The following is a 15,048-nucleotide window of genomic DNA, read 5'->3' on the forward strand; positions in this document are numbered from 1 at the left end:
CAAATTTGAGTCTCATTTTATTTCTCTGTGCACTCACACTTAAATGCCAGGATGCTTAAACAGTTATGAGCATGCACATAGGCATGAAAAATATGTAGTAGGTATGTTTATGTGATGATCTCCCCTTTGCTGATATGCTTGATATTTCATCTTCCCTGGCCTCTGCTAGTGGACTTTGGGGAATGCTGTCTTATGCAGTGTGAAGTCTTTTGCCAGACAGCACTTTACAATCATCCTTACCTATATTTTTTTTGAAACTTCATAATTTTTTTTTCAATATAGGAGTGTTATACAAGTTGTACCATCTTCCATGGTGTAGCTCCTTGCTCTTCCACAGCAAAAATTGTAAAGTAGCTCTTTTGTATTAGACACAGAAGTTTATAAATGCCTTGATATGATTTCAGAGCCAGAATTATGACCAAGAATTATCATTTGAGTTAATCCCAGTTAAGAAAATGTGGATTCTTCTTCACTGTGTTCTTAAGCTTTGTTGCCAAAGAAAACAAAGCTTGTGCATTTGAGAATTTACGTGTCATTGTCTGTCATCCTTTCCAGAACTTATGTATCTCTTGGCTAATTTTCACATGATTTGGCAAAAGTATTAATATTACACAAATTTGTGAGATAAATAGAGAGTAGGTAGGTAGGAAATGGAAAAGACTGCTGAGGAGGAAGTCTTCAAGGTGACCATCATCTGTTTAGGCATCTTTGAATCCTTGTGGAATTGGGTTTTGCTGTGATCATGTATACAGGTTCAGTCAACATTTGTTCCTTCCTTTACACCACAGAAGCCACTTATCCATCAACACTCTTAGTGACACATAAGCCTGAAATAAAGGTTTGCTGTGGCTGGACTGTTCAGAGGGATGCTTCCATGTAGGTGCCCTGGAGAAGCTATAGTGTAATTCAAGTGCAATTTGAATTTGTACGATAATCTAACCTGGAGCAAGACTTTGTTCTTTCTCTTGCTTGTGTTACTGCAGGTCTTCACCTGAGGTTTTTTTTCATGGACTATGGAGAAAGCCATCAGTTTGCATGTTTTACTTATTGTTTTGCCCCTTTTGCATACTATCCAAGTGTACATGTTTTAGGACATTTTGACCTCATAAGATCAAAATTGTGCTCCCCATTGATCTCCTTCATAGCCCCTTCAGAAGTCTTCGTTATGTTTTCTTATATGTGCAGATTTTTGTATTGGTAAACTTGGACACAACAGAGTCATTTTAGAGCAATTAGTTTTTTTTTTCCTATCCAACACCAGTAAACAGCTGCAGTTAGCTTCTGTTCAGCAGTGCCTTTTATCTATACAATTTATTTGTTAATCTGCACAAAGCAGGCTAATATACAATCTGTCATTTGAAAACTGCTTGTATATTGATATTAGAAATCCCTCACATAAATAAACTTGGGACCACAGTTGCTGGGTGAGTTGCTGATAGTGTTGTGTAGGATGCCTTGCTTTGCTTCTCGGTCTTTCTAGACCTGGGCAGGGATCAGCATGAATATCAAATGAATAATAAGGCTTATGTATAATGTAAATTATAATGCATTCTATATGCTACAGCTATCCACAGATATAGAGCTTACTACAGATCTTTTTAGGAAATAAATTATCAAATATATTCAAAGGATTATTATGTTAGTAGGATTAATTTGAGAAGGTGACTTTTGAAATGTTGCAGTTCTCTGCTTTATCCATTTGAGGGCAGCTATTCACCGATGTTAAGAACTGTGGAGAACCTGTCTGGGGTTCTGCTATCTGCATTTTAGTTTTTCTATACTTACAAATACTTCATTCAGGTCTCTCTAGGTCTTGTACTGTTCCATTACCATATCAAATGTCATAATTTTGTTTAGGTTTTTTTTCCAGTAATGTTAGTATGCAAAACAACTCTAGAAGAAAACTCTGGGAAGTTTGCATGAACTGGTTTTTGTGCAGGGATAATTTCATAGATCCATGTCTTAAAATTATGGCCTTCCTGAGTTCAGTGTATTGAACAAACTAGTTAATTTTGTAATCCAAAAAAGCTGACTTTGGATTACTCTGACTGGAAGGTATAAAGATTATTGCTGCTTTGTACATGCTTTCATTTTACAGGTATCTCTTCACTGGACTGGCCAAAAAGAAACAGGAGTCTTCTGGATTCTTATGTTTACAGTCAGATGAAAGTCCATGATAGCCTTGAGTTTAAAAATACTAGTTTTACAGGCACTTTTATGTAATTTCATTTCAAATGTGATCTTCTGATTAAAAGGACAGGCAGGCACTCAGAGCACCATTGGAAATCAGCCCAACTATATTTAGGAACAGAATGTTAGTAAAATGTGTTACAAAGTGTTAAAGTTCAGATTTTCATAATTTCGCATTTGTCAGCTTTGTACATGTTCTCATCCCAAATAATGCAAAAGTAGACACTTGTGAAGATAAAAGTGACAGAGAGTGGCTGTTTAAGCTTTACATTTGGAGCTTAAATTAGAATTACGTTTATAATATAAATGTATTGTACAAATATAAAAATAAGTGATATCTACTTTATGCAATGTATTTCTGACACTTCTCAGACAGTCAACCTTCACCACTTTTGTCTTCTCTCTTAAGACTGTGTTTTATTTTCTGGCTAAGGACTTTCACTTATTAAAAGTTTATAACTTCCCAGCATTAGCCTGGGACCTTTAAACATTACTGTAAGACAATGATACTTACAGTCAGCAATGTGTATCAAATACAAGACTAAAAACTAGAGTGATGATAAGTGGAAGTAAAACTGGGACAAGATCTCATCTGCTAAAGCAAATCTTTTTTCCAGGGGACAGTGACAAAAAAGCAGGGGAAAATAGAGACAGGTAAAAACTAAAGTTTTTTTCTTATTGCTATGATTAAGTATGAAATCTAGCTCTGTAATTTCACATTGGACAAAAAAAGTGCCTTATTTTGCCATGGCTCTATCTCCTAAAAGGGGATTGCACTAATTATGAACATGATCTTATTTTTCGAACTAGAAGTTTGTCCCTGTGGAATTACTGTAGAATAGAAGTTCCTGGGGAGAAAACAATGTACCATTGGGACTTTATCTCAAAACAAAAGAAGAAGGGCTGACAATCCTGAGTTTTGTTTTTTCAGAGGTGTGAGAATAACCTGTGACTGGAACTGGTGTGGTGAGCAGCGCTTGGAGAATGCAAAACTTGAGTCTTGTTTATTCCCCAGTTGTATGTAAATCTGTGAATGGGCCAAGTTATGTTCCTGTTTTGCACTCATGTTATGAGCTAATATTTTTTTTAAAAAGTGTGGGGGGAGTAAGCCTGTAAAGTAGAAAGATGCTAGGCTCTTGTATCAACTAATAACAGTTGGTGGTCTGGCACACTGTCAAATTCTTTCAGCAATTGTGCAACGAAATACTCTTAAAACTGAATTTAGTTCAGCAGTTTCAGCAGTTAGTTCAGTTTCTCTGAGTGCAATAGAATTCTATATGCAACTAACCAAAATATTGACTGTTCATTGAAGGAGAAAGTAAGGCTTGCTTTGTACAGAATGTTGTATCTGATCCTGATCTGATCTCAAGTTATGTTTATATAATTGCATTATATATTGCATTTTGCTAAACTTCACACTTTGCTGGAACAATTGAGATGGTGACTAGTTCATCAGAAATGGAAAATTGATCTGTGGCTTCTTTTTGAATCATATCAGTAGGGTACGTGGGTTGATCTCTGTTGAACTTTTGGTTCTGTTCTTCACTTTAGTTATTCAAAGTAAAAACAAAAGGCTGCTCTTTCCCCTCTTTTGAGTACTTCAGTGAAATTTTCTTATTTTAATAAAACTAAGATTCTGAGATACTTATTCTGAAGCATACAAGTTAAGTGAAAACCTAGTATTTGTATAAAATTTGAAATAATTCAGAATGAAGTTATAAAGTAATGCCATTACTACTGTGTACAGGCTAATGGTAAACTGTTCCTTGGAATTTTAGCAGGAAGTGTGAAGTAGGAAATGTAAAGAGTATTTAGAAGAAAATTTATGTCTAAATGTGCTTTTGAATAACATATGAATGGGATGGTAGAAAAGAAAAAAACCCCAGCCATCTGTGCAAGAAAATACTGTGCTCCCCAGCATTCTGTCACAGCTTTTCTGTATGCAACATCTGTAAAGAAATAAGGATTGTCTTGTTTGTCTGGGAAAAATATTGTGTTATAAGTAGATGCTTACTGTAATGTATTTAAACTGTCAATGAAATGTTAGGTTTGTGGATTGTTTCCTTTTTTCTTTTTTTTTTTCCTATAAAAAACTTTCCACATGCAAATGTTTGGTCAGGGAGGCCCTCTATATGCAGATGAGACATGCTTACAGCTTGGCTTTTTGAAGGGGAAACAAAGGGCTAAGTGGAAATGCTAATACAGTCATATTTAATGCTGTCTTTTGTCAAGTTGCATTGTTGTGCTCCAAGCATTAAAGCATTACTGCACTCCCTCTTTTGCCCTCACATAATTATACAGTTAATTATCTTTGCTGGTTTGTGCATAAAGAGACTTGTAAGATTTCTTAATGGTCATTTATTCACTGTGTTTTGGACTGTACTGACTCAGTTCTACAAGAGCCTTGATGGTTTTCTGCATCTCTTATCAGCAGTTTCATAAGACATTTTCACACGCTTTTGTTTCTTGCTACTTAGTTTTGCTCTAAAATGTTTTCAGAATCTGAATATGTTTTTAAGAAATGCGTCCAATTTTAGGCACCGGAAGGGGATTGTGGGAACATATGGAGACATTTTAGGAAAGCTAATTTGATCAAGAAATTATTCAAAATGGAAGTAAACTAATTGTGGAAAATCTGAGTAATAGACATTGCTTTGTAGCTTTGTTCAGTGGAGTAAGAACTTTTTTCCTGAAAAATGGGCCTTGGGTTGGTTGCTAAGGGCGGGCAGACCTCCCCACATCCTTCCAGAGATGCTATATTCTTGGAGGAAGAGCCCTCCTACTTTCCACTGGTGTGATGGATAGGCCTGAGCAAACTGGTACCCAAACTCATGGCAAATGAGCTGGCCAGAAGAGAGAAAACTACTGTACTTTTGCATCCTTAGAGCCAGAGCCACCCAGATGCTGCTTCCCCTACAGTGGCAGGGAGAGAGGAAGAGAGGCTGACTGGAGTACTGTACTTAAGTAAAGAAAGCCAGGAGGAAGGAATTAAAAATCACAGTGTAGCATCTACTTTCATTAAATGAGCTAGTTTTGTACCAATTTTTAGAAGACGCTGATTTGTTTTTTTTCAATTTTTAAAAATCCATTTTTATTTTCTTCTTTAACTTTTGGACAATATATTATGTTTTTAGAGACCATGGTTGAGGAACAGCAAAGTCCAGATCAGTTTTTAATTTAATCTTTTTGACAGTCCAGAAGAAATCTGCTGAGGGCATGATAAAATTGATCCTTCAGCAACACTGCTACCCTCTGAAGGTTGCAATCTCCTTGGATTCCCTTTCTGAGAGCGTAATGGCAGCTTGTTAGAAACAAAACAGAATTAAAAGAAAATTCTTCCTTTAAAGAGCAGGCGTAAGTGGCTGTGCTTACTAAAACTCCAGGCAGTCATGATTTTCTTCTTTTTCAATCTGCAGATCCCTTTTTGGAGAAGGGCTCTTCTGACATTGCAGGGGAGGTCCACCAGCTGTTTGACTGACGGGAGCAGTCTGCCTGCCCCTTGGTGGTTTAATTCCTGTCTATACTAGGATAGCTTGCACTTCACTGAGCAGCAGACAGGTCAGGACACTTGGCAGGAGAAGGTTGAGAGGCAGAGGCAGGAGGCTCTGGGGAGCTGATTCACCAATCTGAAACTTAAAAAAAAAAAAATCGTGTGACTTTAAAGCAAAGTCTTTTGCAATGTTCTTGCAGTGTTAGTAGACTTGACAAAGTAAGAAAGATAAAATGTCCAAACCTGGGAAAACTGCCATCAACCATGGCTTGGTTCCTGTTGATCTTAAAAGTGCCAAAGAACCTCTACCACACCAAACCGTGATGAAGATATTTAGCATCAGCATCATTGCACAGGGCTTGCCCTTCTGCCGTAGGCGGGTAAGTGTAAAAGTCTTTAAAAGCTGGATTTTCATCACTTGGCTTGGAGATCAGTGCTCTGTCATGGTGCATTCATTCCATGAGGAAGTACTTACATGTATTATTATCTATTTACTCAGGGTGCCATAGAGGAGCCCTTTGGTAATTTATTTCATCAATTCTTGTGCTTTAATTTAATTAAAATCTGTACATGTTGTCTTAGCTATTACTCATTTAAAGGAACGTGTCAGTGATTCTTTTATAGCTGTAAACCGTGTAGGTGAAAACAAATGCTGTACAAAATAGATGCACTCATAAATGTATTTTGCTGTTATTCAGTCTTTTAGGTCATGAAGATAGTTTGGGGTATCAGTTCTGAATTGTAGTGACGTATGTGACTTGTTGAATACTAAATTAGAGAATTTAGAAATGTTAAACTAATTAATATTTAAACATTTTTAGTAAGAATTCCTGAAATACGATTTTAATACTTTTGTAACTCAGTAAGGGAGATAACATTTTTGACTGTTACATAAAATAAAAATAGCATGTTACTATGTGGAGGTTGCGATATAGTTTATATATAGAGACAATCCTAGCCTGACAAACTATCACGGGTCTTATACTACAGCTTCAGGAACTGTATGAATTAAGTGTCTCTTAAAATACATTTATATGCATTTTCTCTTGCTGCTAAATAAATACTGTTTCAGTTTACTGATGCAAGTTTTAAAATCTAGCTCATCCCTTGTAAATATGCTTGCTTTCTTTGAATGTCAACTTAGTACTTTTTAGCAAACTGGGTTAAATCACAGACAAAATTTAAATTTGACAAGGTCACCCTGGAAGGTTTGATTTTTTTCATACTGTGTTGTTTGGAATATCTTAAAATGTGTATTATATGTAAAAGGTACATGGCATACATTGAAGGCAGCAATCTAATGTCAATCTGCAAAAGTGCAAAATTTAGAACATATATATATATATACACACACACACACACACACAACTGTTTAATATTGGATCGTGTGCATTTCAGAAAAGTATTTTTTCTGAAATTAGATATTATGCATATGTGTTTGCTGAATATGAAATAGGAACATTTCATAATGTTTAAGGTGTAAAGTGAGTTTCTGTATTTTAATAAAGTGTTAAAATTTTTTGATATTATTTGGGAACTGTTTGTTTGAAAATAAGCCTTTGGAATATGTTTGGATAGTGTTAGTTCCTTTGTCTTGGGAAAAGCATAGTATACAGTGTAGAAGATAAGTTTAGTAGATACACTTCATAAGTCCTTTTGTGGCTGAGTAAGTATGGTGTACTCTTGGAACTTGAATGCAGATGTCTTAGGACTGTATTTTCTGTAATGAGAAATATGATCATACAGTAACTTATCACAGGTACAAAAAAACCCCCAAAACAACCCAACCAAAATCTAAAGCAGTTTTCTCAAGATTTTGCACTGTTCCAAAGCGACCACAGTGATCTCATTTGTCCTGTCCTACACCCCGCTCAGTCACTTTAATGTTTTAGTTATAGGAGGTTTAGAAAGGCGTTCAGCATCTATTTTTCTTTTAGCATTAGGACTAAGGAGAAAATTCAGAAATGCTGTAAATGTATGTTTTGCCAGCTAAGCTATCATCAATCTATTTATCTCCTATTCTGAAACTAATAACTCTCCATATGATGGCTGCTGATAGTGGAAAGTATGAGAGCTCCACCTTTGGTGCCATGCCTTGCAGCACTCCAAGCCTGCACGTAACTCCCAGCCATTACCATATTGGGTTCCTTCCATGCTAACGCACAGCGGTTGCATGCAAGATCTGCAGGTTGAAAAAATCCAATAGTAAAACCCAATCTAATTCTTCATATCAACAGATGAGAGAGTCAATACTTCTGTTTTCTGGATTTATTCTTTTATTAAACATTACAGCCAAAAAAGTATTTTTATGCAAAATAGGAGTTTTGACACAAAGTCTTTATGCAACTTCAAGTTTTATTTTTTAAAAATTCTACTTTTAATTTAATAAGTAATGCATTGAATTATTTAGTACTATATTTTCAGAGCTTAGTTTGATGTGCTTTAGAACATGAGCTACTATTTTCTTCCAGGTTATTGACTTGGCAATATATCAGTGCCACCCTTTTTTTGGGTGAGTGTACGATTGGGCCATTCAGACATTGACATGACTTTAATATTGACCTTCTCCTTGTTTGAACTCATTTCTTCCCCTCCTTAATTGTACATTAGACCTAACAAAACATCTTTAAAATGTGTTCTGTGATCCTTGAGAGTAAAAATATTTCCGTTATGAGAGCTGACAGTTCATGGCTTCTGCATCCTCTGCATTGGTTATACTGAGCTTCTATCAAGAAGTGCACTATAAATGGTCACAGGACTTAGCAGTTTGCCCTTTTGCATTTTGTCAGTTTGCTCAAGTAGTTAAAACACTTGTCTGCAATACCACTAATCTGAATCCAGTTAAAAATAGTATTACTTAGCATTCTTTGTGGAGCACTTGAGAATAACTTTAGTGCACAGCTGTAAAAGTACTGTACTTCCACGGTAAACCAGTGCATTCCTACAAAGCTGTCCCGGAAAACACCAATGCACTATCACCAAACACAGCCATAACTGTGGTCGTCTTTAGCCTTTGACACATCTTTCTTAGGCACTGGAGTAGATTTTGCAGTGTAAAGTGGAGAAGCAATGAATACCTTTTAGCTGGGACACGCTTGGAGTATCAGATATCGTTTAGTTCTTCAGTGCGATGTAGCTGCAGCTGATCATTGAACATACAGCACAGTCACGTATGTCACGCATGTCCCAAAATCAAGTGCCACATTTTGTTTGCCATGGTAAATACTTCCAGTAGACAAAAAAATTGGTCTCAATTAAGTATGTGATTTTTCCTTTGTAATGCTCTTAAACCACTCACAGAAGTATTTTTCCTTCTGAAGTCTTGTAATTCTCAACTCTTTGAAAAGCTATTTAAAAAATAGATTTCTTACCTCTTTAGTTTTCCAAGGTTTTCTTCCCTGAAATTTCTCTTGAATTGTCTTGAAATATCCTCTTCAAGTTTTCTGTATAACAATTTTATCACATTGAATGTATCTTTTTAAGAAGTGCTAATAAGCTGGAAAATTTGTGAGAGTGACTTATTCACTTGCAGCGTTCCTTCATTTCAAGTGGATTAAAGTAGCACTGAATTGTTATAAAGCAGGGGTTTCAGTGTGCACCCTGTGGTATTCCAAGCTGGAAAAATCAAGGTAATAAATGTATCCATTTTCACTGCCTGTAATCTCAAAACCACCAAAGATTCTGTCATATGCTCTGACTTTGTGAGAATAGTTTTCCTCTGTGTGTGTGTTTCACCCTTAAAATACATCCAAACAAATTGTGGCAATTCATCAGCTTAGTTCATCAATGAAATGCTTCTGTCTGTAGGATGTATTTGTATGTTAAGTGAACACAAGATAGAGCATTGAAACCTTACTTTTAACCTTCCTGTGTACTTCATAAAAAAGAGCATCCATTTGGTCTTACACATTTGTCACTACAGTAGAGCGCTTGGACTGAGACTCCAGTTCCTTTCCTTCCTCTAATTGACAGATATGCTAGTAGTGTATTTAAAATATTGGTGACTTATGCATGAACAGCTTCACTTATTTGGATTTGGTTTTTTTATCCCTTAATTTCTGTGTTAAAGCAACCGAAGCACTCTTTTCACTGTCAGTCAAATTTATGTAAATGTTTGTGCCAGCAGTTCAACCAAGTGGTCCGTCCGTTCAGTTTTTCAGGGAAATGTAGTCCTGAATTTTTCCACAGTAAATCATATTTCTTTCTTGAATACAGCACTTGATTTCATGGATGACAGTAAGAAGTTACTTAATGGACAAAAAAACTGTTTTGCTTTCTCTGAAATTATATATCCTTCCATTTATACTTCTCTGTACTGCAGATGACTTTGGAACAGGTTCTGAGTAATGTAAAAAAGCACTAATTTATTTTCCCCTTAAACAAAAAATAGGTAATTTCCCTTGGAATTTCTCACCATTTGGTAGGAAAAGACTGACAGAAGAGTATAAACAAAAAATATGTGAAGATGTGCATGTGTGTGTGTACAGTTTTCTAATGTAAAACTAAAGGTAGTCTTCAGAGTCTGTCACTGGACAAATCTGAGCACTCCTAAATGCTTGCATCTTCTACAAGAGAATTTTTGTTTCTGGGCTTTGTGTCAGGGAACTTGCATTGTGACCTCTGGTGTTAACATATTTCTTTGAATGGCTGTCAGAAATAGCTTTCTTTCAAAACTGCTTTAGCCTTTACTTCAATTTCTCTTGATTTTGTTAGAAAATTTGTCAGAGAAGCGCAGATCATAGACTGATCAGTTGATACTTATCAGGAAAGGAACTGTGTTCTTGACCTATGTTTATTTTTCATAAAGGGGTGTGTCCATTGGTCTGGATTTCCAAATATTAACAATAAAGCCTGCCTTCTAGATATTTTACTTTCCATTCTTAAATTCATAATTTATAGTGTTTTTTCCCCCCTTGTTTTTATTATTTTTGGTGTTTCAGTTTTGGAAAATCTGTGTAATGAAACAGAAGTACTTCAGAAGTTCAGTAGAAGGAAGTTAACTGAAAAGGAAGATGGTTTTGAGTGGAAAGAAAGGAATACTGAATAGTTACAGAAATGAGGAAGGCAAAATCTTCTGTAACATTCTGCCTAGAGGGTCATGCCTTTAGAAGATAAATAGTCTTGGATAATGAACTTTGTCTTTTTTCTTTTCTTTTTTACCTATATGCAGTGTCTCCACTCTGAATCTGCTTTTCCCGTGCCTTTTATCTATTCTCACAAGGGAAATAAATGTTTTTCCTGTGTGAAGTGGTAGTCTTGAAGAAAAAGCAATACGTTACTTATTTTATCAAGATGGAACAGTGAAAGTCTAAAAATTATCTTCTACACCCTTTTTTCTGCAATTCTCTCATTTTGTTTGCAAACAAACTTCCTCTGTACTGTACTTGAGAGGGAATAATACAGGTTTCACAGATGTGGAAAGAAGTGTACAGATCCTCAGTTCTCTGATCAGCTCAAGGTGGGCTGATTCAACCTGGCTCAGCTGAAGTGTCCTGTGATCTCCCAGGCAATGCTCACAAGAATTCTGCCAAGCCTTACTGAAATCCATCCTTTAAACTGTGCATGCAGTCTGATGTAGCCAGTGTTTCTGGCTTTGTAGAACGAGATACAGGCAGAAATAGGCTTCTCCCTAGCCCTGCCCTTCTCTGGGGTGTTAGAGAAGCTCTGGGCTTAAGATAGCCATTTGCAGGAGGAAGCACTCTGTTTGCTGTTCAAGCAGCTGTTCCCTGTATTCCCTGGAAAAAATAAAATTGGTAGCTAACCTGTGCATATCTAGTTCAGTCTGGTGTAGTGGGTCAAAAATAGTTGGGCAACTTACTTGAGTTTTTGTTGTTGTTTGGTTGGTGGTTTGTTTTTGTTTGGTGTTTGTTAATTTTCAAACCTGCACTGCAACACATGTCATAGCACTCCCAAAGACTGCTTTTTCAGAATATTCAGGGATCGTCTGTCACCATACTGGCTCTTTGAGAAACACTGTTATTTAAATTGTTCTACCTATTTCTGGTCAAGATAAAAGCAGCAATCGGAAACTCATTTATATTTAACACTAGCTAAAATGTTTTTCTTTGTGGTTTTGATGCATTTAAAACTTCCATTTCCTCTTGTAATGAGCAGTGCTGTCTATTACAGACTGCAGGAGTGCAGATGTTAAAAGCATGTTATGATGATTCTGCAGTCAGTCCCTTCCCTTCAGGAGGTGTCAGAAGAAAGGTTTCCTGGGTGATTTTTCTCCCTTGTGCCCAATTGTTTAGATGTCTTTAGAAGCCTTTATTGTCATGCTCTTTGAGCTATTCAAACATGCTGGGTTGACTTTGTGAAAGATCTTTACCTGCTTAAAGTCCATCTGTTTTGTTGTCTCAAACTGTGGAGGTTATAGCATCCAGCAGAAGAGGGAATGGGAGACAACAATGATGCCATAAACTGACCCAGCTGCCTCTTCGCTGATTGAGCATGCCAGAGGGGAACTCATGAAATGTGTAATTAAATATACTTAGTGTATTGCTTTGAAACCTAATTGCTTTAGCTATGAATCTCCCTTTTCTCTTTTTACAGTCCCTTCTATCACTAGGTAAATGCTTTTTGTCCTCCTGCAGCAGAGGAAGGCACTTTAATTTCTTGAGCATATCTTTTTCAGGTATGGGGGAATACTCCTTTGTGATGAAATTATTGCTCTGCTGTGTCATGACTATCCTTACTGCAGAAACACAAAGAGGGCAAATAAACTTTACCTGGCAAATTTTGTTCAGGTGTTCCCCAGATTTTGAGTGGAAGTCAAACTGAACTAGAATGACACTCAGACAAGGCATAAGCAGGGTTGTAGCCTTAGCATCTTGCTCTTGGGTCTCTGCCACTTACCACAACCAATTGGTTGTTGTTCCTTATGTGATGAACCCTTTCTTTCAGTGAATGATGATTTTGCCAGTTTGAATAGCTCCACTCCTCAGAGCAGCAATCCCATCTCATTCCTAGACTCACTGCTGGGCCTGAGTTTTTCTCTCAAGCTCTGTCTTTGGCTCTGGTCTACTCTATCTCACTCTCCCTTCACCTGGTTTTGGACTGGTAATTCTGCTTTCTCCCTACAGTTTCTCATTGAAATTCATCTTCTGTCAAAAGTGGGCCTCTTCTCTGGAAAACTTATTTACCATGCTTGAAAATACAGTTTTGCATAGGAACAACAGCAGTGTCTTTCTAAATGCTGCTCAGTTATTTTATAATGTTACTCATATTTTTGGAAAGGCAAGAAAAAAAGCACTGGAATTGACATGACTTTTCCCTTTATTTATTTATTTTTTTTAGTCAAGGAAACCTGTACTTTTAATTTGTTCTGTTCCTTAAAATATGTTTTGAGTAACCAGTTTGATTGCAAAGTTTCTTGGTCAGAGGTTTGAGATGGTTGCATATCATTTGTGTGGTCATGTGTAGTTTGATCACATTTCAGAAAAACATCTCTAGTTACTTACTCCTCGTGTGGACGTGATTTTGATATTGAAAGATGCAGTCTATAAAGTAGGTTAATGATTTTTCTTTAAAAATCTGATAGTAGTTACAAACTGTGCATTTTTGATACATTGCAAATATTTATGCTTGTGAAAAAGAAGTGTGATATGTGTCATATGAAAAGAAAACATTGATGCTGTGCAAGAAGGCAATACAGTAAACCTGTTTTTAATAATTCTGCTACTACTGTAACACTTGGAAGTAATAGGCAAGTAAGATTTTTGTGTGGTGTTTTTCATTTGTTTTGTAGATCATATTCCAATATATTAAAGGACAACCAAAATTCTGCTGACCTTAAACTAATTGATTAAAGTGAGAAGGAGAATAAAAATACATAAATGATGATAGAAGTGTAAATAAATTATTTTATATAATGTTCTTCCCTTATGAATTATCTATGTTTAGCAGTACTTCCTTAAACCAGCTTCGTTTATGTCGTATCAAAGGCACTCATAAGACTTGGTAAATGCTAATGTATTCAACTTCTTTATTAGCTAGGAAAACTTTTTTTTTCAGGAAATAGTATAATAATGTAGCAAAGACAGTAAAATTGTGTGTTTTATTTGGTGAAACAGGCGTCTCTCCCTCCTGTCTCAGATGGCTCATTATTTCTGATAGTTTATTAAGTTTGTATATGGTGGATGGCTTTGCATATGCAAGGTAGTAAATAGAATCTTATTTGTAAATTGTGAAAAAGAGGCAACTTGTCTGTAGAAGATGCAGGCAAGTAAAAAATTCATTTTAGGAATCTGTAATATGTAAACATAGGGAAATTTCAGACCAGATGTTTCAATATTCATAGCCTCCTGTGGAATTTCTAAAATTGCATTTTTAAGTTCATAATGTAGCTAGTGTACAGTGATGGTAAGCAGTTACAGCATACTGATCCTAGATGGTATTATATGGGATCTTTCCTCATGATTGAGATGCCCCCATTTATGTATAGAGACATGGGTTTAAAAAGCATAGTTTTATTTGCAAACATTATTTCATATTATAATAATATTATATATATGATGTAATAAGTCTGATATGCTGGATGCAAAATTATCCCTGCACAGAGAGTTTACTGCTTGTAGAGATGAAAGACAGAAGATGAGATGGGAAAAGAAACATGATGTGTTGTTAGCTGCTGCAAGCAGAGAGCTGTTCCTTGGTTCATAGGCCAGGAGCCTGTAGGTGATGCCATACTGGTCTCTTCTTAAGGATACTCTCCCAGCAGCATTTTAGTTTTTGAAAATTGAAAAAGAACAGCATAGAAAGTGACACAGAGGTATATTTGGTATATTTTTTGTAAAATTTTGTTGCTTCAAGACAATCTGCATGGTGCAGTGTTCTGTCAGTAAAAAAGGCAGTCTCTTCCAAAGCATGCTGCTATTAATAAACCCTAACACAAGATTACTTCTCATGATAACAGCAGCAGCTGGCAAGAATGTTTGCAATTTTAACATATTTACAGCATTGCTACATTCCATCTTGCATTTCTCCTGTGGTACATTGTTAGTGAAATTTCAGACCGAATTCTTACCATGAATTTCTTCATGACCTTACAGTCTTCCCTTCTTTTGCCTTCCCTTCTCCAAATCCTGTCTGCATACCAAGCTCTCAAACAGGTCCTCTACTGTCTAGTGCCTATTCTGTCCACATAATTTTTATAGATCATCTCTCTTTTCTTTCCTGTCTCTTTACACCCACAGTGTTCCTGTCCTTTGCCTCTCTGCTTATCCTGCAAACAGTTCTGGGAAGTCCTTTCTGCCCATGTACCACATTTAAGAAAATGAAGAATTACCTGTAACTGGCTGTATTTCCTAAGAGAACCAGATAAGCCATCATGCTAAAAAAAATTACGATTTCTACAACATCTATCACTT

The 15,048-nt window shown here is 36.2% G+C and overlaps 1 protein-coding gene across 3 annotated transcripts in view; it reads left to right on the forward strand.

Moving 5' to 3' along the window:
* Positions 1-15,048, forward strand: part of FBXW7 (F-box and WD repeat domain containing 7) — a 176,765-nt gene that overhangs the window by 91,650 nt on the left and 70,067 nt on the right. Inside the window, exon 1 of one of the 3 annotated variants that reach the window (XM_063156378.1) lies at positions 5,750-6,060. The exons of the other annotated variants lie outside the window; for them this stretch is intronic. Within the exon in view, the coding sequence (XP_063012448.1) occupies positions 5,914-6,060 (147 nt within the window). The 5' untranslated portion in view covers positions 5,750-5,913. Of the gene's footprint in view, positions 1-5,749; positions 6,061-15,048 lie in introns of those variants that run through there. 3 annotated transcript variants of the gene reach the window in all.

The sequence above is a fragment of the Melospiza melodia genome, chromosome 5 (assembly GCF_035770615.1).
Source record: "Melospiza melodia melodia isolate bMelMel2 chromosome 5, bMelMel2.pri, whole genome shotgun sequence".
In the NCBI taxonomy this organism is placed as follows: Eukaryota; Metazoa; Chordata; class Aves; order Passeriformes; family Passerellidae; genus Melospiza; species Melospiza melodia.